General features: G+C 38.2%; 1 protein-coding gene across 9 annotated transcripts in view; it reads right to left on the bottom strand.

The window, feature by feature from the left end:
* LOC117394454 (tensin-3-like) overlaps nt 1-25,759 on the bottom strand; it is a 178,186-nt gene that overhangs the window by 51,513 nt on the left and 100,914 nt on the right. For 8 of the 9 annotated variants that reach the window (XM_059014961.1, XM_059014993.1, XM_059014954.1 and 5 more), the window contains 12 exons: nt 20,291-20,332; nt 12,651-12,703; nt 11,742-11,907; nt 10,479-10,529; nt 9,451-9,573; nt 8,090-8,154; nt 7,555-7,638; nt 6,107-6,282; nt 5,893-5,953; nt 5,723-5,798; nt 3,502-3,631; nt 1,900-1,965 (listed from right to left, as the gene is read on the bottom strand). In XM_059014961.1, coding sequence (XP_058870944.1) covers nt 1,900-1,965; nt 3,502-3,631; nt 5,723-5,798; nt 5,893-5,953; nt 6,107-6,282; nt 7,555-7,638; nt 8,090-8,154; nt 9,451-9,573; nt 10,479-10,529; nt 11,742-11,907; nt 12,651-12,703; nt 20,291-20,332 — 1,093 coding nt within the window. The remainder of the gene's footprint in view (nt 1-1,899; nt 1,966-3,501; nt 3,632-5,722; nt 5,799-5,892; nt 5,954-6,106; nt 6,283-7,554; nt 7,639-8,089; nt 8,155-9,450; nt 9,574-10,478; nt 10,530-11,741; nt 11,908-12,650; nt 12,704-20,290; nt 20,333-25,759) is intronic. The other variant, XM_033992765.3, reaches the window with a different exon arrangement.

Raw genomic sequence — 25,759 nt, 5'->3', positions numbered from 1 at the left:
TTGTATCACTCAAAGCGGCTTTCTTGCTCGCTATCACCTCAGCAAAGCAGGTGAGTGAGATGCAGACATTCTCCTTACCGAGAATTTTTACAGAGGCCAGGACCAAGACTATCTCGACATCCCATGTCAACCAGTCTGGAATTGGAGGCTTCCAACCACCTTTCCAGTCTGACTGGGAGCGGAAGCTCCATACGCTCTGCCCAGTGCAGGCCCTGGTATACTACGGTGACAGGACAAAAAGTTGGAGGCAGTCCAAAAAATGTTTTTGTCTGCTATGGGGCGAAGTCCCATGGTAAAGCCCTGTCTAAACAGAGGCTGTCCAAATGGATAGCAGACACAGTCAGGACTGCCTATGAGCTGGCCAACTTGCCTCCTCCAGAAAATCTCACATCTCACTGCCCATTCCTCCAGGGGCATGGCAACTTTGTGTGCTTTATTCCAAGGACTTGCAATGCAGTGATGTGGGCTACTCCCCATACCTTTACTAGGTCCTACAGACTTAATGTCGTGGATCCTTAAAACTCTGGTTTTGGAACTAGTGTTAAAAGCGGCTTCTCAGTCTACTCTTAAAACACAGGCATAGAGGTGAGTTTCTCCCTCAATTTTTTAGCCCTAGCTACTTGTTACAGGGGTTCCACATGGTAACACACAAGGAAGCCTCTAGGCTTAGCCTTGGAACATTCCAGTCGTTCTGCAATCTTGTCCTTGCGATGGGTTTGGTATGCTCACCCATGCGGTAATAGTTACATTTTGTACTTGAAAGGGAACGTTAGGTTATTATCATAACTGGTTCCCTGAAATAGAGATGTAACCATTAACCTTCAAGGTCACTGCGTCCATGATTGCAGCAGGCTTGAAGGAAAAATGACACAGAGATGTGTGTGCGCAGTCCTTTTATGTCCCCAGGGATGGGCCATGACTGCATCACAGGCTTGATTGAGCATCTTTATATATCTTATTCAGGAGGTAAATACCCACGCGGTAATGGTTACATTTCTATTACGGGGAACCAGGGTTATGATAATAACCTAACGTTAGTACTCCATTAAGATCTTCTGGTTCTAGTACTGAACACAACAGAAAACAACCCAAGAATTTTCCTGTAAATTATGCTGCCTTTTCCCACCACCATAATGAAAAATAATTGATCAAACAATCATCAAAATAACAACAAACGAGATAAGGTCTCACTTACATATAAAAGCCTACTCAAATATTTATACTTAATGATAGATGTCTGTTTTATGATACAATAGGGTGTGTGCATAGTAAGGTAATTAAAATACGCCATATTCTACATGCTATTATTAATGCCCACGAACTTGCACAAGTGGATTGACCGACATATAATTTACCTTCAGTTTCAACTTCTCACCTTAATGAGCAGCCTTTAAATGCTTGCTTATTTTAAACCACATATGCAGCTCTTATTTTATTCAAATTATTTGATTCATTACATCAAATCCATGAATAATGTGTACCGATATGTTGTTTATCTTAACCAAAACAGGGGGAAATAAGGAAAATAAATAAATCACTGTCGTGTCAATTACATCAAGTGGGATGACAAATTACTGTAGCCTAATTACAGTATATTAAAGTACTACTGGTAAAAAAAAAAATATACTTACACCAAATAGCTGTGGAGTACTTACATTTTTTAGAGAGCATTCAAAGTATATAACATTGTAGTTTCATGCAGCAGTATTATAAATGTCAAGATGCTTATTGTTAATTCGTGTAATTCCTAGTTGCCACAAGCCCTTACCTTGATGCATACCCGACACTCAGAATTGAAAGTAAGCATGGTTGACTGAAACAGTACAGTGAGTAATGGTTGAGAAAGGGGACCCCAAACCAATAGGGCTACTCACAGTCATGAGTAAAACAGAGTCTCACCTTGGATTTTCTCTGGGCTGCCTGAAAACACCAACTCAATCTTCCCATAATCTGGAAATCTGTCATCTGGAAATTCAAAAGGAATTATTTTATGCCAATATCATGCATTATTCTGGCATTAACACTTTAAAAAAGCAGTCATAAACAGGCTTAAACATTTAAAAGTTTTGTGTCAAAGGTGTTTGTTCAGTTATAAAAGGGGTGGTACTGGAAAGAAATTATTTATTTCTTAGCAGACGCCCTTATCCACGGCGACTTACAATTGTTACAAGTTATCACATTATTTTTACATACAATTACCCATTTATACAGTTGTTTTTTTACTGGAGCAATCTAGGTAAAGTACCTTGCTCAAGGGTACAGCAGCAGTGCACCCCACCTGGGACTGAACCCACGACCCTCCAGTCAAGAGTCCAGAGCCCTAACCACTACTCCACACTGCTGCCCATTTGCATTAAGAACATAAGAACATAAGAAAGTTTACAAACGAGAGGAGGCCATTCAGCCCATCTTGCTAGTTTGGTTGTTAGTAGCTTATTGATCCCAGAATCTCATCAAGCAGCTTCTTGAAGGATCCCAGGGTGTCAGCTTCAACAACATTTGTCAGCTTCAACAACATTTTCACACTTCAGCATTGTTGATCATCAGTTCATGTGAAATCTTTTCCCTAATTTACACTATAGCTACTTCTTGTTAAATATCATCTCCATTTTCCAAATTTCTTAACTGATTAACCTCCTATTATGTGTCTATTATTCTCTTTTCTTTTGCTTAGCTCAGTATTCACCAAGCTAACTAAATTTGTAGCAAAAATTTACTTTTCCAAGCACTGGGTTTGACCAATAGTTGAAGTGTGAAAATCTGATAGCAGGGAAGTTAGTTCTGTGATTCTCTAAAGAACATTTCTATTTGCTAATTAACAATTTAAATGGTTGCAGAAATTACAGTTGCACACCCATGTGGTCATGTCTTAAACCATTACAATTGAGAAATTAAATTTTTAGCTCCCACAGTTGAAAAATGGCTTTAGTAAGCTGGTAAATAATTGTCTACTCAGAAACAAAAATAGAGAATTATTCAAAACACATGTAATAGGCCTCTAAGCAGGTAATAAATTAATTATGGAGATCTAGTTAGTACTGTAAGTATCCATACAAGAGTTACTGCAGATGATCCTTTGTCTAGGTCTATTTAATTGAGCTAAATACTTTTTAGGCCATTAAAATAGGGCTTGTTGTGTATCACAGTTATGAGAAACAACACCTTTTCCAGTAAACGTGAGCACCTTTGGTGCAATTCTGCCTTTATGGAAAATGCTAGGAAGAGCTCTTTTTTAATGATTTAAACACTGGCTACATTTAGATCTGTAACTGCTAAATATTATCTAATTGATCTAACCAATCATAAAAAGACACTTTATTGTAGAGATAAATCTCCTGAGAGCAATAAATATGTTACAGATTGAATCCATCAATCCAAATATTTTGTCCGAAGTGTAATACAAGCCAATGAAGCTAAAAGATGAGGAAATGGTGAATGGACTACTCCAATGAGAAAGGGTATAAAAAGGACAAATATGTAATGTCTTTAAAGGTACACTACCTTTGTTTGCATTATCAAGTTCTTCCTTGCCAAACACTAATCCATAACCTTGCACTGAGCCAGTGTGAAACTGAAGGCAGAACACAACGTCACGTGTAGCTGACCGGAACTTTTTGTGGTAACATTTTACCTGAAAAAAAAAAATAAAAAATGTAAAAAGTGATTACAAATATTACACACATCTCTGGTATTTTTTATGGCACAACATGCACACTGCAATAATGTATTCCTGTCCTCAGGCATACAGTATTTTGTATGACTTAACATGAGGGCTCAGGAACTGAAAAATAGTTTATATTTATTAACAGATATAATTTCTATAAGAACAAATAAATAAATAAAAGGCACACTAAAAATTGAGTGGGATATACATTTTTTTAGAGAATGCAAAACTCAGTTAATGGTTTAAACCAGCATGCTTTGTCATGTATTTGGGCAGTTGTTTATGGTACGTGTTATTTAAAGTCTGCAGAAAGAAATAATCTCTTATTCGGTCAGTTTATAGTTTGAGGCCCACTGCTTCGGATGGGAACCGTTTTTGAGTAGGAGGAACAAGGTTGTTTACAACCTCTAACTGGCGCCTAGGCAAGAATGAACATGCTGGAAGAAATTCAATGTTATCAGCCCCCTTTTTGGAGGTGAAAACATGATGTTCACATTCCAGGGAATGTTCACCGATGTAGATTTATTTTGTATTATCAACAGCTTTAAACAGTGCTGTCTCTCTCGAACTCTCACGTGGGAGCATTGTGTAAAACATTCCATTAAAATGACTGGTAATTAAAATGACTGGCAATTAGAAATGACGACTTGGCTTTATATAAAACTGTAAAACAAGATGTACTACAATGTTTATGTAATAATATGTAGAATTTTGTCCAGGTATCAGAACACCACTAACATTTTTGATGACATCCCTTTAACGTGGTGTCTTTGAATGTACAAGACTAGTGGTACGGAGCTGTGCCTACAACGCTGCACTATTTCACAAAAAAAACCACTTGCTCAAATTGTTCTATTTTTGTGTGTCTTAATACTTGATATTATTCTACCCGCAGTACTTTAGTAAACTTTTCTTTTTAAGTATGGAGCATTGTTAGTAAGTAAATGTCTTTTGTGGTTTAAATAATACCTGACATTTGTACTAGTCTCCCTCACATGTAAAACAAGCAATTCTATGCTGTTATGATAAAATCACAAAGTATAACAATTTTTTGCAGTATATACTCATGCATTCCTTTGAATTTAAGACACACATTTTAAACCATTTTTTTCTTCTCAAAAAAAGCTTGTGTCTTAAATGCGAGTACAGTATAGTGATGCGTGTATTAAAAATCAGCAATAAAAGACTACCCGAATACACAAACAACGTTACTAACTGCCAAGAAAAGACAAACCAAAACGTTACTGCCCGATCTCAAATCATCCATGACATACAGGCAGCCATTTTCAAAAAACGTGAGGAATTCGAAGAGAAGATTTTACAATTTCAGCATTTCGTTATTAGACTCAGTTCTAACAAACAGTACCAGCTTGGACAGATCAGAAATGCTGATCAGACCCCCGTATTTTTCGACATGACACATTCACAAATTGGAAGAAAAAGGTGTGAGTAATCACGACTGGAAATGAGAAGCAGCGCATAACTGTAATGATAGCAGACGCCGCAAACTGCCTCCATATACGTAATTGAGGTTGTATCTTTATAAATGCATATTTATTTGATGTTTTATTTTTTCCTCAAATTGAGGGTGGGAAATTTGGGCTGTGTCTTAAATTCGAGGGCGTCTTAAATTTGCAGGAATACATTATGTCATTTCTGTGAATTACTGGCTCTCTCCTCAGTCCGTATACTCAATTTTTTTTTAATGAAAACACCTGTATTGAATCATTATGATTTATGGTTTGCAAAAAAAAATATTTCACAACCAGTGACATTGTAAAATATATTCTACACTTTACCCTGATTCCTTGCCAATAAATGACACACTGTAGTGTATGCAGTTCTACTTGCATTACTTTATCTGTGATTTAAAAACCTGTATTAGTTTATAGGTAAAGTCTATTATTTACTTGTAAAATACATGGTACAAAATAAATGCAATTAGGTTTAATATTTTTTAGTATTGCTTATTTTTTCTGGTTTTCAGTAAAATGCAGCTAATAGATTTAATGCAGCATCACGATAGAATAGAAACTGGTGAGAAGTTAAACAACTTACCATTATGTCACCCTTCAGCAGCTGTGCTGGCTCGAGGACAATGCATATCCTGCTTTGATTCTCCTGGCCTACATTGCTTAATAAAAATACAATGAGATTTTTTTTAAGAATGACATTTAATATACACATTTCATTAATTATAAACAAAAGAACATAAAAAATAAACTTACTAGATTCCTGAAGTGTACACTGGCTGCATTGCCTGGTAGATTTTCAAAAATGGTCGACACACTACAAAGATAACAAAGATGACATTTTTATTCACATCTCATTACTTTGAAGAATAACACCAACCTGATTTTCTTCATTAAATTTACTCTACCTTAAATTAAAGTCGAAGTACATACAGTTAATTGAGAATCTGTAAGAAAAGCATATTTCTACCTTTGCCTTGGGAAACACACCAGTGCTTATGTGTACTGCTGTTCATTAACAAGCAGCTCTCACCTCCACCGCTGTCAAAACTGGGTATCCCATGAAGAACGACATAGTGCAGAAAAAGGGGTGAAGTATTCATTTTCATAGAGCCTGACAGAAGCCCACTCAGGAACTGAACATATCTGAATGCAATATAAACAAGAATATATTCAGTATGTTCATATTTTCTGTAGACCACAGCACAATAGTTATTGAGCCTGATTCAAAATGGATCCTTATTAAAAACGTTGACTTGTGTACTATTCCATCATGCAAACACCTTATGCTTCTCTTTCTTGACAATGGTTTTGTCACTGCCTGCTATCAATGCTCAAATGTCACCTTTGACAATGTAAGAACTGTCAATAGTTACAATGTCTGATGTCTCTACATTTTAGATTTGTGCTCTTTACCACAGACTTATTTTTGTGATTGATACCATTGATACCAACTCATTAAAACAAATAAGTAGTCAGGAGCCTAGCAACTACCACTGTAAAATCACATTGGAGGCACACTAATGTGAGGAATGCATGTAGTGTACTAGAATCAATATTTGAAGAATGTATATTTAGACAGTTTTCAAAAATGATGTGTAGCAATAATAATAATTCTGGAATCAAAGGTATGGAATGAAAGGAGTTCAGACATGCCCAATGTCTCACTTATTATAGGGTACAAACTGCAGGACAGCTAAGTTCCTAACTTGAGAGTCATGTTGTTGTTCTTATTTTTAGAACAAATAAACAGCCCTGTGGGTTTTAGCAGGACCACAAGTATGACAGTGAGCAACATTGAGAAACCATGTTCTGTTTTTGCAACATAACATTTAATTTAGAATTGTATTCAGGGAAAAAAACCTTCAGTGCGGTAATTGTTAAAAAGTTGTGTTGGCACAACTGCATGCACATTACAGATATATTTTGTAGGCTCACAGTGAAATCTGTCATTGTAATATATTAATACCAACTTCATGAAATGCTCAGAAAAAGATAGAATTCAGAATGAGCCTACAACATATGTTTTACATTGTTTTTCTTTTGTTCTTTTGGGAGGGGACAACAGTTACAAGTATGGACAAAGAAAGGACACTTGCTACCATTATCACAAAGTTCACAATAAGTGTAAATGGCTGTTTGCTAGCGACACACAAGGGCTGGGGTCTTACTGCCAAGAAATAACTTGATGCCAGGCAAAATCTGTATGAACGGAAGTCTACAAATGTAGGCTTAAAATGACAGTACTGTATATAAGCTGACTTGTTCTAATGTATATACCGGTAATAGCCACCACACATCTGGTTAAGAAAGCAGCTGGGCTCTGGCAGTAAAATAGATTTATATCTGTGCTGTTTCCCCTGATATGGCTACGCATTCTCTAGTAATGATGTTAGATAAAGGCATCTGCACACTTACCGCTTTTGTGAAGGCTGCATTAAAGCCGAAACTTTATCATCATAAAACTTCCTCATTGCAAAGCGATCCAATGCTTGATCAGCACTGTAAGAAATACGCCAGAATTTGTTCAGGGTACATAAAATGTAGTTATGAGCACACAAGAAACAAAGCAGGTTTCTATTTTCAAAAATGTTCAATACTTTTACAATGCTTTTTTTTTTACAATGCAATTAGAAATTCCTCCTCATTTTTATCTTTATAAATAGTCTGAATCAGAATCTGAAAAAATATCTATTACAGACTTTAAGTTGCAGTTGAACCTGAGAACTTGCATGACATACATCCCTTAAATCCCTTAAATGTTTTTGTTTTCTATATATACTGCGTATATTTATAATAACTACACATCACAGAGCACAAAAAAAGGTTTAAGCACTCAGTCTTACAAAAAAGAAAGTAGCACTCCATGAAATACATTATTGTGTAAGTTTACAAATAAAAAAACAGTCTGAAAAATACATACTGTATGATATTTCAATAAAGGATGCCTTACCTTGCAGATATATTGGTGAAATGCATGTATGAAGATATTACAACACCAATTCTACCTTTACCACCCTGTGAAAAAAAACATTTCTTCATTCGATCACAACAGTACTCAAAGTGAACAGCTGTACTGCATACTATGCACAATATGTTTGTCGTTCCTACATGAGCTAATTTATTGGTGGCACTATCTATGAAAGCATATTTACCAATAAACATATACTAATACAACTCCTATCTATTTTTTTACTTCACTAAATGCTTTTAACTAAATGTTTTTAATGGAAATGCCTTATTTCATGTGGGACGATGGAGAAAGATTCCTCTTTCAATCTATGGTTAAATCACAGACATGCCCAAACGCCTTTGTATAATTCAGATACAGTGTCAAACTAATTGTTTTTTTTGATGAGCTCAAGGACTCTTACCAACTCTCATCATTTATTATTGAATGCTTTGTAACTCATTATGTATGTGTCAATCATACTATTTTTGTACATATTATATGTGTGTCGGATTTCAAAACAGCACCATTCATGTACACTTGAGTGATACCTGAAGAGATCTCTCTTGCTGGATGAGAACTAAAACCCTGCTGTACAGGAGACACTGTTGCATGTGTATACTGTATGTCCTCCGGTACCGAAATCAGAATTGGGACTATAGGGGATTCTGGGTTGAGTTCCAATATAGACACTGTTTCAATAAGCATTAATCGGGCTATGACCACACTTGTAACTGTCTGTAGGTGCATTTGTACCAGTATATAAAATGTCATGGTTCATTTAAAAAAAGAAAAAAATACATTTTAAAAGCTGGCAAAGTTCATATAAATTACTTTGTATATTTAAAAAAAAATCCTTCAGCACAAATGAAGAACAACAAACCTTTTCTGTTCATGCTGACTACTGCATTTTCCTGAGCTTTTAACACGTGCACATTAACCTTGAACACAAACTCTGGGACACTTATATAGCTATTGCTCAGGGAGTGAATTGGTTTGACTGTTGTCTTTTGCTGTAGAAGAACTCTTTGTTTCTTCTAAGCCTGAAAGATTTTTGTAATTTGTAGTTCTGCTTCTGACTGCTGGGTCAGCAGTATAGTATTGTGTATGCATACTATGCACTCTTAAACATACTCTATTTACTACCCATACCCTGAAGTTTGTCATTATTGGCTGCAGTTTCTTACACTGTGTACAGTACTAACATCACATGAGGGTCTACCTGCTTTAACCATGTTTACTATTAGCTGTTCATTTGCTACAGCCTGTGTGAACTTTCCTTTTACTGTGCTTTGCAGTTAATGCTTGGTTATATACAGTAGTTAGTTTTGTATCATTAGTCATTGCAGGCCGCAGTCACTTACTTTGCAGTGAATCACCACCACATGCTGGGAGTCGCTGTTGAGCCAGTTCTCCATGGCCTTGCAGATGGTGCACATCTTATCAAGAGGGGGAGCGTGAAGGTCAGGCCAGCCCACGTCCATGATCTAAAACAAAAACAAAGATTCACTGACAGAGCACAGCTGTGTTCTATTGCTACTTGTGAACAGGGCTGAATTTATATATAAATATATATATATATATATATAAATTCAAACTTTGATACACAAAAGCAATGTAATTACTGCATCGTGTTCACTTTCTTTACAATTTTGAACAGTTTTGGGAAGCAAGCAGTGAGTATGGCTTTAATGACTGCCGTGAGCTGCTGGTAGTGCATGTCAGGTAGAGGCAGTGCACTGCACCAGTGTATTTCTGCAGACTTTACACAATCTTTTTCCATTAACTTTGTGTAGCAGCATGATATGACTGTGGCACTGTGACTACCAGTCAAAACAAGCTCAGGTATTTCCCGACTACTTCACAACACATACCATTTTAAATTAAAAAGAGAGATAATTGGCATCTCTATAGGACCCCAGCTGGAATTTTTGCTTTTCATGAAAACAAAACCCAGCTGCAGAGTTTACATTTTTTATTTTAGCCTTCTTTTTTTTTTAAAAATGAAACTGTTGAAACTACATACAGCTGCATGATATCTTGGATCATTATGATAATTTACTATATTTGACTATAAATGTACAAATATGTTTTTTTCAGTCCACAGGATAGTCCAATGTCACTTGCTTACATAGCAAGGGACATTTATACATAGATTAATTTCCATTCTTAAATAACTTATTGGTGCATTTGGTACAAATCCTGAATGTACAGTAGCAAGCAAAAAAGAAAAAAAAAGGTTTTCAAAGGATTATCCATTTCTGGCAATTATGAAACATAAGAAAGATCAAGAACATGGAAGCAATGGAATTCCAATTCTTAAACATGTGGACCAGTATGATTGTCTTGAAAGGTTTTAAAATAATTAAATAAAATAATAAAAAAGGTATACCTTTGGGTTAAGTTTAGACAGATCAAATATTTTTTCTGAAAGGTTGAACACCTGTGTAAAAGCAGACACAAAAACATGAATCAGCCCCTCAGTCCTCTCAGCTCATCAAATACAGTAACTGTAAAGACTGTGGCTTTATTAGTTCATAAAAAAACAGGATTTGGGATTTCCATTTTAAATATATTGGCGGGTATTCTAAATGTTACTGGATTTGTATAGGTTTTATAATCCACTGTGAGTTACCCACCAGTCTGTGTAACTACTACAGGTTTTAATCGATTAATGATTAATCACACCTGTGAGCTTTGACTGATTAAAAAACGATGCACGAAAACAAAATCTTGAAAAATGGCAAGAGGGTACGTCTAAAGACCTTGGCAAAAGGGCAACTGGAAGGTATACCCAATATGTCACAATATCTCAGAATAAAGAAAAAAGTCTGCAACTTGCAACATTTGCTCATTGGTGCTTTCCTTTCATGGTAGTACTATATTTTCATTCTATCATTTTAGTCGCATGTAAGGATTTTCTTTTTATTCAACAAATTTCTTTCAAATTGTATCAGAAAACTAACAGCTATATCGTACTTTTTCTTCAGCTAATAAAAATAAAATAGCACTCAATAAATTCAGCTAACCTAAATAAAATAGCACTAAGTAAGTTACCTTTGTTCGTCTAAAATTTGAAAGCTTACGGTATACCAAAAACAGAATTTAAACTGTTAATATTTTAAATGACTCACTTTGACTAACCTCCAAATACATGAAAGCAGATATTTTCAAACTGTCAAATTACTTGTAAGTAAATATATGTATATTAAACATTAGCTGACGCATTATGACAATGCATTATGGTCGATCTCCAGCAGAAAGGAGAAAGCACAACCTGGTAGTGAAGAACTGTTTTTTTTTTCTTTTCTTTTATTGTGACGTTTCTTAATACCTTAAAAATATTTTCTATTTGAACATTGAGATCTTATAGTCATACAGGGGCTGTGTAACTAAAGTTACACCACTGGTATTATTTGTAATTGTCTTTGAATACAATTTCATATCACTAACAAACAGGTGTGATTAATAGATGATTAATCGATCAATAGGAAATGACAAGATTAAAACCCCTAGTAACTATTAAAAACAATTATGCAGCAACCGTTTTAGTTTTTCTCAATGTGGTAAAATCTGAATAGGCTTGGATGTATTTCTCAGCACACTGTATCTTTACCATGAATGCCAATTTGATTGCACAGTATGTGTTACTTACCAAATAGTTGTCTGCATGTTTCGATTTAAGCATGCGTGTAACATCTTGCAAGTTATGGAGGTAGGTTTCCTCTGAACATGCAGTGGGGAAGGAAACTGCAATTATACGTTCGGTGATGTAAGTCAGGTCAAGTTCATAGCCTTCCTCCATAATGTGATCCACGCTTCTGTGCAGAGAAAAACAAAAAAGGGCAAAGGTGCACACCTTTGTTTGTTCAGGGCCATTTCAATGATTGTTTGGTCACACTTTATTTTAAGGGCCATTTTTTTGTTTATTAACTGTTGACAAACAGCTAATAAACATGTTAATGTACATTATTTATTTTCTGTCAACTGTTAGTTAACAATATATAATAGGCCAGCTAAAACTGCAAACACCAGAGCCCTATGGATGATCAATCAAACACCAGAGCCCTATGGATGATCAATAACCAGTCGATCATATGCTTGAAATCGATTCAAATTGTTACGGTAGTAATGTTTGGCAAATTAAATCAGGTTTATATTAACCCTAACCCTAAAAATGAACAATGTTTGTTAACATTTAATAAACTAAAAAAAAGCCCCTTAAAATAAAGTGTGACCAATTGCTTTATAGGTATCAAGGTCTTCTGCACGTCAGTTACTCAGAGAGATAGCGGCCTCAAGACAATTTCAACTTCAACTTCAATCAATGCAGTTACAGGCACACAATTCCAGTAGTTTTCAGGAAACACATTTCTGAAAATCAAATCCGATTTAAAAGTTATATAAACAGGTTTTTCAGAAAACATTATCATTGGATTACTGACATAACTTTTTTTTTTCATGCCTTCCATTTTGTCATAAAAGCAAGCAAAATATTTACTGTATGTATGCTTGCGTGAAAAACAATATTGAAGACTCATAAAATGTAATACATTATACTCACTGAGATATTTTATCGTAACTGAAAGATGAACTCTTTGAAAAAGTGCTTGACGTCTGAAAAAACAAAAATTGAACTTAGGTAAAAGTGAACACATTGAACCCTATGCATTTCATAAAACAGGCTTGAATAAAACAAACGTTTTTTTTTTTTTTTATAGAATCCATTCAAATTCATTTCAGGTGTTTTTGAAGAAGATTGCACATGTTTATTTTATAGATGGGTTCAAATGATGTGCCTTAATTGAGTAAGCAGTCGCTTGTCTCTTATCCATATCTGCATGATTTATTATGATGCTGTCTGAGGAATCTAGCAGGGGCTTGTTAGCTCTCATATTAAACAGAGATCTGTGACTCAAAGCCAAAGCATAACAAATTCTCATACTTAGCTTGATGCTAAACCAAAGACTGTTGGCAAGCAAATTTCTTTTGACAAAAACTGTACTCAAAGATTCATTATTAGGACTTAAATACATATTTTTATGTTAAATAAAGCTGCAATGTGGTTTACAGCACTTGTCGTAAACCACAAATTATTCCTACTGTTCATTCTCAAACGTGTTTGATTTACTAGGAACATATCACTTAGTTCAATATTTGCTCAGTCCGGCAACATAATACTGATATCCTAGAATTGTTATTAGCAAGACCAAATGTGCCAAATTAAATGGTATTCCCCCATGTACAGTACACAATTTATCATTCGGTCTAAAATCTGTAGTCCCCAGTCTTTCTTTACTGTACTAGTCTGAAATAATCCAAACAACCCTAAAAGCAAAAAAAGGAACAGAATCATCTGAAGAACTCTGTGTGTTCATGTGACAGGGTGGCTAAGTGGTGACATCATGCCAGACTGCAGGAAGAAACACAGGCACTGCAGATACGAGACAAAGGCGCTTGCACCGTTTTATTTTTAAATAACAAAAATGAATAAAAAGGTTTAAACAGAAAACACTTGCTCACAGAGCCAAATAAAAGGTTTAAACAAAACAAAATCACGAACACAAAAATAAACAAACCCAGGTCAGGCTGAGCAATAGCCTTCAGTGATCCTGTAGGTTTAATTTTAAATAAAGTTCATATAAATATAAATACAATAATAAATCATCAAACAAAACAAATACAAAATATCACAGGGGCAGAGGGGGGAGACCCCATTCTAAAAATAAATAAATACATTTTACAGGGCTCCTCACCCTGTTACACATCCCCCCCCCCCCCCTCTTGTGCAACGCACATTTGCCCCCAACGGCCACCTCCCCTCTCAGTCTCAAAGTCCCAGAAGAAGGGGAAGCAAGGTGTTTCTGGTGGTGGCCATGATGGAATGTCCTCCACCCCCCACTTCTTCATGGCTAACAGCTCCCTCTTCCGGGGCTTCAGCCACACTATCTCCTGCCGCGAAAGTGCGGCTGGGGGAGCTGGTCTCCTGACCTCCCCCCCTTCTTCATGGCCGACAGCTCCCCTTTGTGGGGCTCCGGCCACAACACTTCCTGCTTCCTGCTGCCACACAGGACCGGCAGTGAGCCCAGGCGAATCAGAGCCGGCCGCGACCTCAGGCGAAGCAGGACCCTCGGCGACCCCAGGCGAAGCAGGGCCCTCGGCGACCCCAGGCGAAGCAGGGCCCTCGGGAGGCGACGGCAGCAGCAGCGGATCCTCAGGAGGCGACGGCAGCAGCAGCGGACCCTCGGGAGGCGACGGCAGCAGCAGCGGACCCTCGGGAGGCGACGGCAGCAGCAGCGGACCCTCGGGAGGCGACGGCAGCAGCAGCGGACCCTCGGAAGGCGACGGCAGCAGCAGCGGACCCTCAGGAGACGAACTCGGGAGGGGAGCCCCTGGCCATGGAGGCGGCAGCAGGAACTCCACTTCTCCCTCGTACCCTGTAACTGTAAATGCGGAGCAGCAGGCAGCCTCAGATGATGCGGAGCAGCAGGCAGCCCCAGGCGATGCAGCGCAGCAGGCAGCCCCAGGCGATGCAGAGCAGCAGGCAGCCCCAGGCGATGCAGAGCAGCAGGCAACCCCAGGCGATCCAGATGAGGCATTCCTGAGCAGAGCGGGCGTGGCATCCCTGAGCTGTGCGAGGCAGGCATCCCTGAGCGGTGCGAGGCAGGCATCCCTGGGCAGTGCGAGGCTGACATCCCTGGGCGGTGGGAGGCAGGCATCCGTGGGCGGCGCGAGGCAGGCATCCTTGGGCGGCACAAGGCAGGCATCCCCAGGCGATGGCGAACCGGCATCCCCAGGCGATGGCGAACCGGCATCCCCAGGCGATGCACGACAGGGCAGTGACGTTCCCTCAGGAGGCGACGGTGGCAGCGGACCCGCGGGAGGCAATTGCAGGAGGGGAGCCAGGACCAGGAGTGGTGCTGGGGTTGGCCCTCTTCTCAGCCGCTGCGACCCGGCGATTTTCCCCCTTGCTCAGCTCAACAACCTATGCAAGGGCGGCTGCGGACCGCCAGCCTCCTGTCCCGGTCTGTCCTGTCTTGAAGGGAGAGGTAGCTCCTGCTCCTCTCCCTCAGGTGGTGGTGGTGGTGGAGGCAGAGACAGCTCCTGCTGCTCTGCTCCTGGCAAAGGCGGCAGGGGCTCCTCCCCTTCTGGCTGCGAAGGTGGCAGGGGCTCCTCCCCTTCTGGCTGCAAAGGTGGCAGGGGCTCCTCCCCTTTTGGCTGCGAAGGCGGCAGGGGCTCCTCCCCTTCTGGCTGCAGCGGGGGAACCAGCAGGCATGCTCCCTCTGCTGGTGGCAGCGATGGAGGTGGAACCAGCAGGTACTCTCCCTCTGCTGGTGGAGGTGGGAGCGGTGGGAGCGTTCGGGCTCCTCCCTCTCAGGCGCAGGACGTGGCCGGGTCTGGTCCACTGCCCAGAACCACTCTGCAGCATCCCTCACCAGGTTCCTTCATACTGGGGGTTCCCGTAAGAGCAGTCGTCCCGGACGTGCCCAAACTCACCGTTTTATTTTTAAATAACAAAAATAAATAAAAAGGTTTAAACAGAAAACACTTGCTCACAGAGCCAAATAAAAGGTTTAAACAACACAAAATCACGAACACAAAAATAAACAAACCCAGGTCAGGCTGAGCAATAGCCTTCACTGATCCTGCAGGTTTAATTTTAAATAAAGTTTTGTTTCGTTTCTCTCGCTCTCTCCACTCTTGCGCCTAACACACCCCCGTGTGCAGAGAGCTGCAGGCTTATATATCGTTGGCCGAGGGGTTTAACTAGCTGGCAATTATTCTATTACCCCTTGGCCACAATCTGCACAAGTTTTCTAAATTACTGTGGATGGGGTTGCCCATCCACGCTACTAAACAAAAACAAACATTTGGCTACGTCGTCATTTAAATACATTTCTAAACAAAATAACAAAACACCCGGCGCTTCGCCGTCATATAAATATAAATACAATAATAAATCATTAAACAAAACAAATACAAAATAACACAGGGGCAGAGGGGGAAACCCCGTTCTAAAAATAAATAAATACATTTTACAGGGCTCCTCGCCCTGTTACAGTTCAGTATGCTGAAAAGTCACAAGCTGTCATTCACAGGTTGTCCAAATCTGAGTTTGCCTTGGCAAGAAAAGTCAGTCAAGTTCATCCCAAGGAGCTCTGATTGGATTGAAAACTGGTGGCTAGGCAGTGTGCCTTTACCCATTAGTGTAAGGTAGACAAGAACTGTTTGAAGAGCACAGAAGGGACCTCACATGCCCCTCTTGACCTGCCCAACTGCCAGATTACTATCAAATTGAGACCTAAAATCAATGTCTCCTGGCAAGACAACCTCAACATAAGTTTTGGCAGGACAGTGTGTTTATGCATCACATAATTACTGGATCTGTTTTGATTTATTTTTTTCTTTTGCCAAAGTTAAAAGGTCAAAAATTTAAAGCTATCGGCAATAGTTTTGCATTCTGTGTTAAATATGTCTGTATCTCATATGTTAAATTCATGTGTAAATCATAGCTTACAGTAATCCTGCTGATATAAACATTGCAATGGCTCATTAAAAGTAAATTTCCAAAAATGATCTCTAGTGGCCTCTAGTGGTTTATGAGGTTCATTTCATTAAGTATGGATGACAACAACCCCAGTGTCTCCTGTATGAAGAGGACATTATTTTGTTTTCCTTTGTTGTTTGTTGTGTTTTTTTAAGAGATATGATAGGCATTAAGAGACCAACAGTATAGGTAAGAGACATTTAGGTCTATTCAATTGACCTAAACTATCTAAATAATTTACAAAAATGAGTTTTTCATACTCTTGCTGACAAAAATAAACTGCAGAGGTGAACATGCCCTGTTAGATGTTTGTTTTATTAATTACATTACCAGCATTTACATACACTGCTGTTTAGATCAATTAAATATACATCATTTTCAAACTGTGTTTTCATGTTAACTTTAGTGGAGTTCGGGGGGCGTGAGCCAGGGCTTCGTCCCTTCCTAATTTCACCTGCCTATCACTATAAAACCCCTATTTAAACCCAGTCACAGCTCAGCTCTTTCTCTTGTGTTTGCTTTTTGCCCGTATAGAGAGAAAGAGAGAGAGAGAAAAAAAAATTAAATTGATTATAGTGACTGAAACCTTGCCTGTCTCACTTCCCCAATTCCGTTTTCGACTCCTGAACCTTTGACTATCCGATCCAGCTTTAACCCTTTTTCGTATAACTTCCCGATTTGGATTTACCTACCTCTTCTTCTTCTGACCCTGAGAATCCATGGAACATCCCGATCCCTCCAGCGGCATCCCAGAGCTTTCCCAGCCATGCCGTTCCAAAAGGAAACACCAGCAGGATTCCTTCCCTGCCCAGCTCTTCTTTAAGGACTGGCCGTTCGCCAGATTATTACAAACCGTATTTAAACTTCGCCAATGTAATTTCATCCAAATATCAAAGGTAGACTATCCTCTCTGCCCTTTCTCCTCTCTAACTAAGTTCATATCTATTCAAAGCCCTTTCAGTTCCTTATACCCCCTCTACATTGATTGCTCCAAAAACATCATTACCAGACACTGGTTTTCTTCCCACCTCTCTGCTCTCGTCACCAGAGCAGGTCTTTCTCCACAATCCTACACCACACACTCCTTCAGGATTGGCACAGCCTCTTCAGCAGCCAGAGCCCACATCAGCCATCACCTTATCAAGACCATAGGGCACTGATCCTCTTCAGCAGTCAACTCCTACATCCAATTGCTGCCATCTGATATCACTGCAGCTCACCAGTCTATAGCTAACATGCCCCGAGTGGGGGCGCCAGAGGTTTTCCCCAAATAAAAGTTGTTTTTTTTTTCCTCTCCACCAAGCAGATGGCCAACACATAGCTTGTTCCACTAACCATCTATTTTAGTTATTTTGTTTGTCACTGTTTGTCTCTTCTTGCTTTTATGTTATACATTGCCACGCAGTCTTTGTTTGTCTTCACAGGTGTGGGTTCAGCGGAGAGCCTGTGATCCATCTTTTGGGGGGATAGTGAGTCTCACTTCGCCGACCTGGAGTTCCAGTAACTCCATAGGTTCTTCATGTGGTCAGAGGGGACCAAAGGCCACACTATTCTTTCGCAGCTCATGCGCTATATCTTGCCTCAAGAAAGAAGGCTCTGTATTACTTCCTCCTTTATCCTCCTGGGACGTGGCCCTCATACTCTTAGAGTCCCATAACTAACAATTATTTGTGCTCTTTTAGATTCGCTTCTCTTTCTTACGTCAAGGCTTCATATGAGCCGTTCTGTCCACTGAGGGTTGAACCCAGTCGGTAACTGGGACCCAGTCGTAAGGCTCTGTCTATAACGACTCTCCGAGAAGTCAGAGGACTCTGAATTTTCAGGGGCCCAGAGGCCGATAGGGCCAGTCTCGACTCCATAGGGAAGGCTCTCTCAGTTGGAGTCTGGCCCGTTCTTTTCTCTCTCCCCTGTTCTAGAGGCCAAGCCTACAATCCTAAGTTGCAAAAACATTCCCTTCCTATCGCAGCCCTGGCTCCCGCCCCGTGAACTGGTATTAACCATGCCAAACTATTAGCAAATTTAGGCCTAATGGCCGTGTGTTTGTTTTTTTAAATAATAGAATTTGTCTTGTAGAGGAAAACATCAACTATTAATTCACGTTTGTAAAAAATATTTAATCAAGAACCCTATTAACTAAAGTGATGGCACGCACATCCTTTATATGCACTACTATGCCATTCTCTTGTGAAGAAGGGTCATTAATCATTTCATTAACAGAAAAAAGATCAACTTTTAGAAACTGAAAAAAAGCTAAATCCCTTTTTAAGATGCATTTTCAATTGAAAAAATTCTGGTCTTTCTGTTGCTACATTTGAACTTGAAACCTTTCCCTCATCTTTGTCATGCACAGTTGACTGTCACGGCAGGTCCCCTAAGTAAGCGGATACCTCCCTACCTGGAGGTAGGATATGGATTTTTGCCAGGTGAGGTGTCTAATCCAAATGAAATAAATAAATCAAACACTTGAGTGGGAGTTATAGCCTCAGGCTACATAAACTAAAACTGGCATGCTATCTTGAAATAGTGTCTGACATCATTGCACTGGATCCCAAGAAACTGATTCAATCTTACAAGGGAAGTTTTCAAAAAATGTATTTGGAATAAACTGTACAAAAAAAATAATTAAATGTTCACCACTTCATAACTTCAGGGGGCTTGAAGCCTGCAAGATAGCATTAAAAAAAACAGAAACTGCTGATAGCAATGTCATCTGTTGTTTAAAATCGTCGCTGTGGATTTACTGTGCAGAGATTCCAAAAATTGATGGATTGTGGAAAAATAACACTACCAAGTGGTGTGGGTGTGTATCCTGACATATATTTTTAGAGTGTTGCCACTTGCAGTGAATAGTTGCATGCAAAACTGTTACCTACAACATTACTGTCTTTGTTAAACCAAAATATTATATACTGACCTGTGTGGCAGCATTATAAAAAATAGTCTGATAACATTTAGCCTTTTTTTTTGCAAATGTCCAAAACATGTACAAAATAATATACAGTAGTAAAACGTTACTACTACTGGTATATGAATATATGACACATAGAACATTTCTTAAAGGTCAACGACTCAATAGCGTCATGCTTGGTTCCTGGCAAAGCTCAACCATCTTTCTGGTAACATGGTCTAACAGGTCTGTAATAACTCAGCCCCCTTAGGATTTCAATATTTGCATGTTCAAAAGACACCCCAATCTCACAGACTAAAAAACAACCTCAGTAAATGTTAATACATGCTTTAATGCTTTTTGGTGTCATATTACACAAGACATTTGTTGTTTTCAATGGGTCTGGCTTATCAACAAGTAGCCTAATTTCCTGCTTATTTATTCAACACATTTAATGTATTTTTTGTAGCTGAGACATTAAGTGCAAATGTTGGGGTAACCATGGTGACGCTAGAGTCCCAGCATGAAGAATCACAAAATGTTAGTGTGCATCCTGTATCATTTTTGTTATCCATTCCTAATATAAGAAGAGGTATCATATTTAATTAAAGTCTGGTATGAAAAAATGTTTTATAGCTTCAATATAACAATATACAGATAGTAACAGGCAAACAAAGAGCATCTGGTCTAAATTGTCTACAAACATGATATAATCCTTTAACATTCATTTATTAGTAGAAATAAATCATAAGATGAAGATAATGCTTACCGTCCTGGCTACATGATGTAAGAAGGAATCTGTATTATCTGGCTGCAAAGAAAGAAATAAAAAATGGTTAACATTTTTTATTTAATCAACAGCAATGTATTATATAAATGAATATATATATCGTATAGGAGAATGACACGAAGCTGCTCAAACTGAGAGTAATTGCGTCAGCTACAAGAGACACCAGTGCACACAATGTTAATATAAATCACAAAAACAAAGACTACACAGGAACTGCAGTGCAACATAAAGTGGTGTTGTAATAAATTGATCTACACAGTTTCAAATCTTAATACCGTGACCACTGGAATCATTTAACAAGAACTCTTCAATCAGCTAAAAACTAACAGCGAAAGTGATCTTATTTGGTGTTTTTCTTCTGCTATAAGATAGATAGATAGATAGATAGATAGATAGATAGATAGATAGATAGATAGATAGATAGATAGATAGTGAAATCAAAATTAGTTTCAGTTGCAAAACTGGAATCTTGGCTTTTGATCTTAACCGAGGTTGTGGAAAGTGGAAAGCTCTATCAGAGTAATGGAGAAAGCAAAGCAGACATTTTTACTGCTATTGAATAAGTAGTAGGCTATGTGTATAAGTTTGTCTGTATTAACTAAGCTTAACCATTTCAAGCACAAATACAATTCACACTTTTTAAATGTTTGTACTCAGTAATCCTACTATAAAAGAGTATACATATTTAATTTTCCCTTTCAGAGCAACATTTACACTATTTGGTTCTCAAGATATGTAAATTGTGGCTTGGGATTTAGTCGATGCATGTGTTGAAATGTATGTATGAAATGTAGAAATGTATTAGAACATTTCTGGGTAGACCTACTATCCATTACACACATTTATATTTTCTTCAATATCTCTTATCAGTAACAAATTTCTTTCTGCAAATACTTTGTTTTTCTTGCATTCCACCTCGTGAAACAATCAGGAAATGGCAATTTACACACACTTGAAATAATGATTACAGCTTTTACCCTTGAGTAAACAAAAAGGTTTTTTTGAGCATTAACCCACATCAATAGTCTGTTTAAGAAAGTCAACTATCTCAACAAAGGCTGACACTTTGTAATTAAAATACAAACAAAGGTCTCTCAGCTTAATCGAAGGTCAGAAAAAAGTGAATTGAGTGCAACTTTGGGGAGGCATATCTTTACTAATTAAACAGTTAAACAAGCAAACAAACAATGTTCTCAGCTTTTTGTATGTTTAAATTTGCATTGTGTTCTTTTGGGAATTTAACCTTGCTAAGATCACCAAATGGAGAGTGAAAGTTTAAATTGCACACTCCTCCCCCTTATCCTACCTCCATTTACTAACGTTAGCAAAAGTCACCATAGAAACAGCCCATGGAAAGTACAGAACTCTGCAGGAGAGGTGAACATTAAAATTTGGTTAAGGGTGGTGATGCAAGGGAACAAAGACATCTTACATTCTTGGCATACAAAACAGTGTTACAAATAAAAAAAAAAATGTTGGGATATATATATATATATATATAAATCAGTGGTTTAAAATCTTGGCCTGTGATTGGTTAAAACCTCATCATCGGAGCAAAAATAGATTGAACTATTGCCCTGACATCCTTACACCGCCAGGCAATAGTGTCTCACTGTTATGTGATTGGTTCACATCACTGTTAGTCTCACCCCTTTTCAAGGAACACCTTTCTCCCCTGCACTCACAACAAGACAAAATGGCTAAACACTGATTCTATGATTTAAAAGAAAATTAATTACAAAACATACTACAAAAGAAAGATGCTCCAAACACTAAAATGGTGATTACAAACGTCAGTCACCGTTTTCTGACTCGACGATGTAAACACATATGACGGCCGGGATATAAACTGGATTATGCAGCGGTCAGCAAGTCGCATGGAGAGCTGGACGCCAAAAAATCTTTTACTACTACTGTATGCAGTATGAACTTCAGAAACATTTTCTGTTATTTATTTATTTATTTACATATGCTGTATCAGTAGTGTTCCGCGATTCTGGTTTATTCCGAATTTTACAGAAGTATAACAGGATATTTTTTTTTTAACTGGATGTCGGTTTTTACTGATTTATACACGATTTTTTGTCTATTATGCAATATTTTCCCGGTACTATTTTCTAGGAAATACACAATAGTTTGATTAAAATGCTGTTTTATTTATCCTAGGATACAGCAGACGTTCAAATGTGTTTCTCTGTCACTTCACAAACACATTATCACCTGATTATGTTGACCAATCAAAGTCTGATTGTTGTGGCAATTGCTGGCCGTAGTAACTGCTAGCTTGATCAAAAACTAAATTGAAATATACTAAAAATTCTAATATTTTTAGTGGATGAGTAATGGGGAGAAAACATAAATCGGTTTATGAATATTCAAAAGATAATGAATGTTTCGAAGTATACAAAAAGCAAAAATAGCAGAAGTGGGTCAGATGAAGCAGAGGATGCATAGTGCTGCAAATACTGCTGCATCGAGGTACATGTTCGTGCTAACAATAAAATTACATACTGAAAAATAAGCGACACATTAAACTAAAGCAATAAAGTGAACTGAGAAACAAGCAATCCATTTATGCAGTTTTTACACATGCTTTAACAAAAAGAAAGCACAGAATGAGTGGACGGACACTGTTTATTGCAGAGGTATGTATTGGTGACTTTGTGCGACAGTACTGTCTGTCCATCAGCTAAAAAACTGCCTAACGCCGACAATCTTAATCATAAATATTTGACAGAAAAAGGTGATGAAGTTGGTAAACTTATATGGAACGCATTGATGGAAATGTCCAGTGTGATTTTTGATGCATCTCCCAATAGCTTGCACCTCCCAGTTCTGTCAATTTTCTTTTCTTTTTATGATTAGGGCAGCAGTGTGGAGTAGTGGTTAGGGCTCTGGACTCTTGACCGGAGGGCCTTGGGTTCAATCCCAGGTGGGGGACACTGCTGCTGTACCCTTGAGCAAGGTACTTTACCTAGATTGCTCCAGTAAAAACCCAACTGTATAAATGGGTTATTGTATGTCAAAATAATGTAATTGTATGTAAAAATAATGTGATATCTTGTAACAATTGTAAGTCACGCTGGATAAGGGCGTCTGCTAAGAAATAAATAATAAATAAATAATAATTGCAAGGCTTATTTTGTGCTGATGTCATGTTCATGTCCACTTTTCAAATGCGCAGATTTCTGTGTGTCATGTAGCCCTGCTCTCTTCAGTCTAGTAAATTAGTCTTCTCAGGGGAAACCACAGTATAGACTCAAAACAATAGACTAAATTTAATTACTTCATTACTTCAGTTCACTTCCAGCGTTGATAGACAAACCAGTGGCATGATTGACCAATCACACCAATGCATGCTCCTGTGCCAAGTGGCATTTAGTGGTAACAGCTGCTGGACTCGCACGTCTTTCAGCAACTGCCAGTATATTGTGTGAGTCTCTTAGCGGGGAAAACACTAACATTTGGCCCTAAATACTAAAGAACAATACAAAATAGGTCAAATTGTTGACACCTTGATAGCTCCTTTATGTGATGAGCATCATGTTTGTGCCATTTTGTGCTTTAACCTATGGAATGCTAGGAAGTCACTTTTTCACCACTAAATGTTGTTATTAGACATGAAAGAACACCACAAACAATAGATAAATACAACATTATTAAAATTAATGCTGCTATCATTATTTCCAGTCAATTGTCATACTACCATAAGGCTTAGGTCATGGGTCTTCTTGGACAAACACAGTTTTTTCATACACTGAGCTGAAATTCAAGGGGTCGGAGGTACACATTGAGCCGATATGTGAGCTATTTTGAATGCACAAAACTCAGTACTGGGTGAGGAAATTATTTTAGCATTGGGAAGTCAATAATGTCGAGGGCTTGTAATTCGGTTTCAACAGAGCTAAGCCTTCTCTATCTCCACTCACCACTCATTTTTTACTTTTGCTTGTCCTAACAGCACAGAAGGTTTTACCTCCTCTCACACACTTCTTTCGTTGTGATAACATGGCCAAGGTTTTTACCGCAGCTTTATTCATGTACTCTGAAAATATGTACAGTACTTACCAAAATATGTACAGTACTTACCAATTTGTCTTGAGTGACACAAAAGAAAACTTTAAATGAAGAGCTTAACCTCTTTATCGAAGCTCAGGCCAGTCAAGTTACTGGATTTTATTGTAAAGTATATTGTTAGCCTGTTTTTGATCCAGGCTACTCCAATAGGTATATACCGTAGAAGTAAACAAATTATCATCTACAATATATATCTTGTTTTTGGCCATACTTCTGATTTGTTTTTTTAATAATATTCAACTGTTAATGGTTAATTGGAAGTAAAATGGGGGCAGATATAAGAAAAGGGGTATGATAGAGCATATCCGACTGCTAAAAGCACTTTTTATACTAAACTGCACCTACAACTGAGAGATCACTGAGTACTTTGTCATGCACCTTTAAGGAATGGCAAAATTCCCAGAACAGAAACTTTTCTGTGTGGAAGCGTTGCTAATGCAGTCTGTGAAAAGTTTCACCTCTTCTCAAAACCATCCTTTATTTCTGATCTGAGTTTAAACAATGAATAGCAGTGCATGCCCCAGATGGAGGAAATAACCTTTTTGGTTTGCAACCAATCAAAACTCTACTTAAAAGGTTTAAAGACTGTCACGTGTACTTTTCTTCTTAATGCTGCTGCAAGAATCCATTATTTCTTGGGGATTCAATGCCGCAATATTTAGTGTTACTAGGTTAATCTTTATTGCCAGGTTAAATAACAGTAACACATCATTTGCTTAGTGTTTCATTTCGTCTAATTTACAAATACTGTACTTTACTACTGACACGTCATCATTATGTTATTTTATTGTTGAGACATGAATATAAAGATACCTACACCCTACAAACTCCTCTAAACAAACAAGATATAACACACAAGCTTTGGCTATCCAGGTGTTCTCTTTCTTTCTTTCTTTCTTTTCTCTGTTCAGGCTGGGCAACCCACCTTCACTGAAATATCTCCAACACACTTTATCCAAACAAACACTCCTTTGTTCCTTTTATACCAAGTGGCCAGGGGCTTGATTGATTCCACTACTCCACACTGCTAAGGCAGCAGTGTGGAGTAGTGGTTAGGGCTCTGGACTCTTGACCGGAGGGTTGTGGGTTCAATCCCTAGTGGGGGACACTGCTGCTGTACCCTTGAGCAAGGTACTTTACCTAGATTGCTCCAATAAAAACCCAACTGTATAAATGGGTAATTGTATGTAAAAAATAATGTGATATCTTGTAACACTTGTAAGTCGCCCTGGATAAGGGCGTCTGCTTAGAAATAAATAATAATAATAATAATAATAATAATAATAATAATAATAATCACCACCTGACCACATTCCACACTTTTCATTCAAACTTCAATCACTGAATGAATCAAACAATTAAACCATCAAA

The sequence above is a fragment of the Acipenser ruthenus genome, chromosome 3 (assembly GCF_902713425.1).
Source record: "Acipenser ruthenus chromosome 3, fAciRut3.2 maternal haplotype, whole genome shotgun sequence".
In the NCBI taxonomy this organism is placed as follows: domain Eukaryota; kingdom Metazoa; phylum Chordata; class Actinopteri; order Acipenseriformes; family Acipenseridae; genus Acipenser; species Acipenser ruthenus.
Note: the sequence above shows the minus strand (reverse complement) of the source record. Positions and strands in the feature narration are given on the sequence as shown.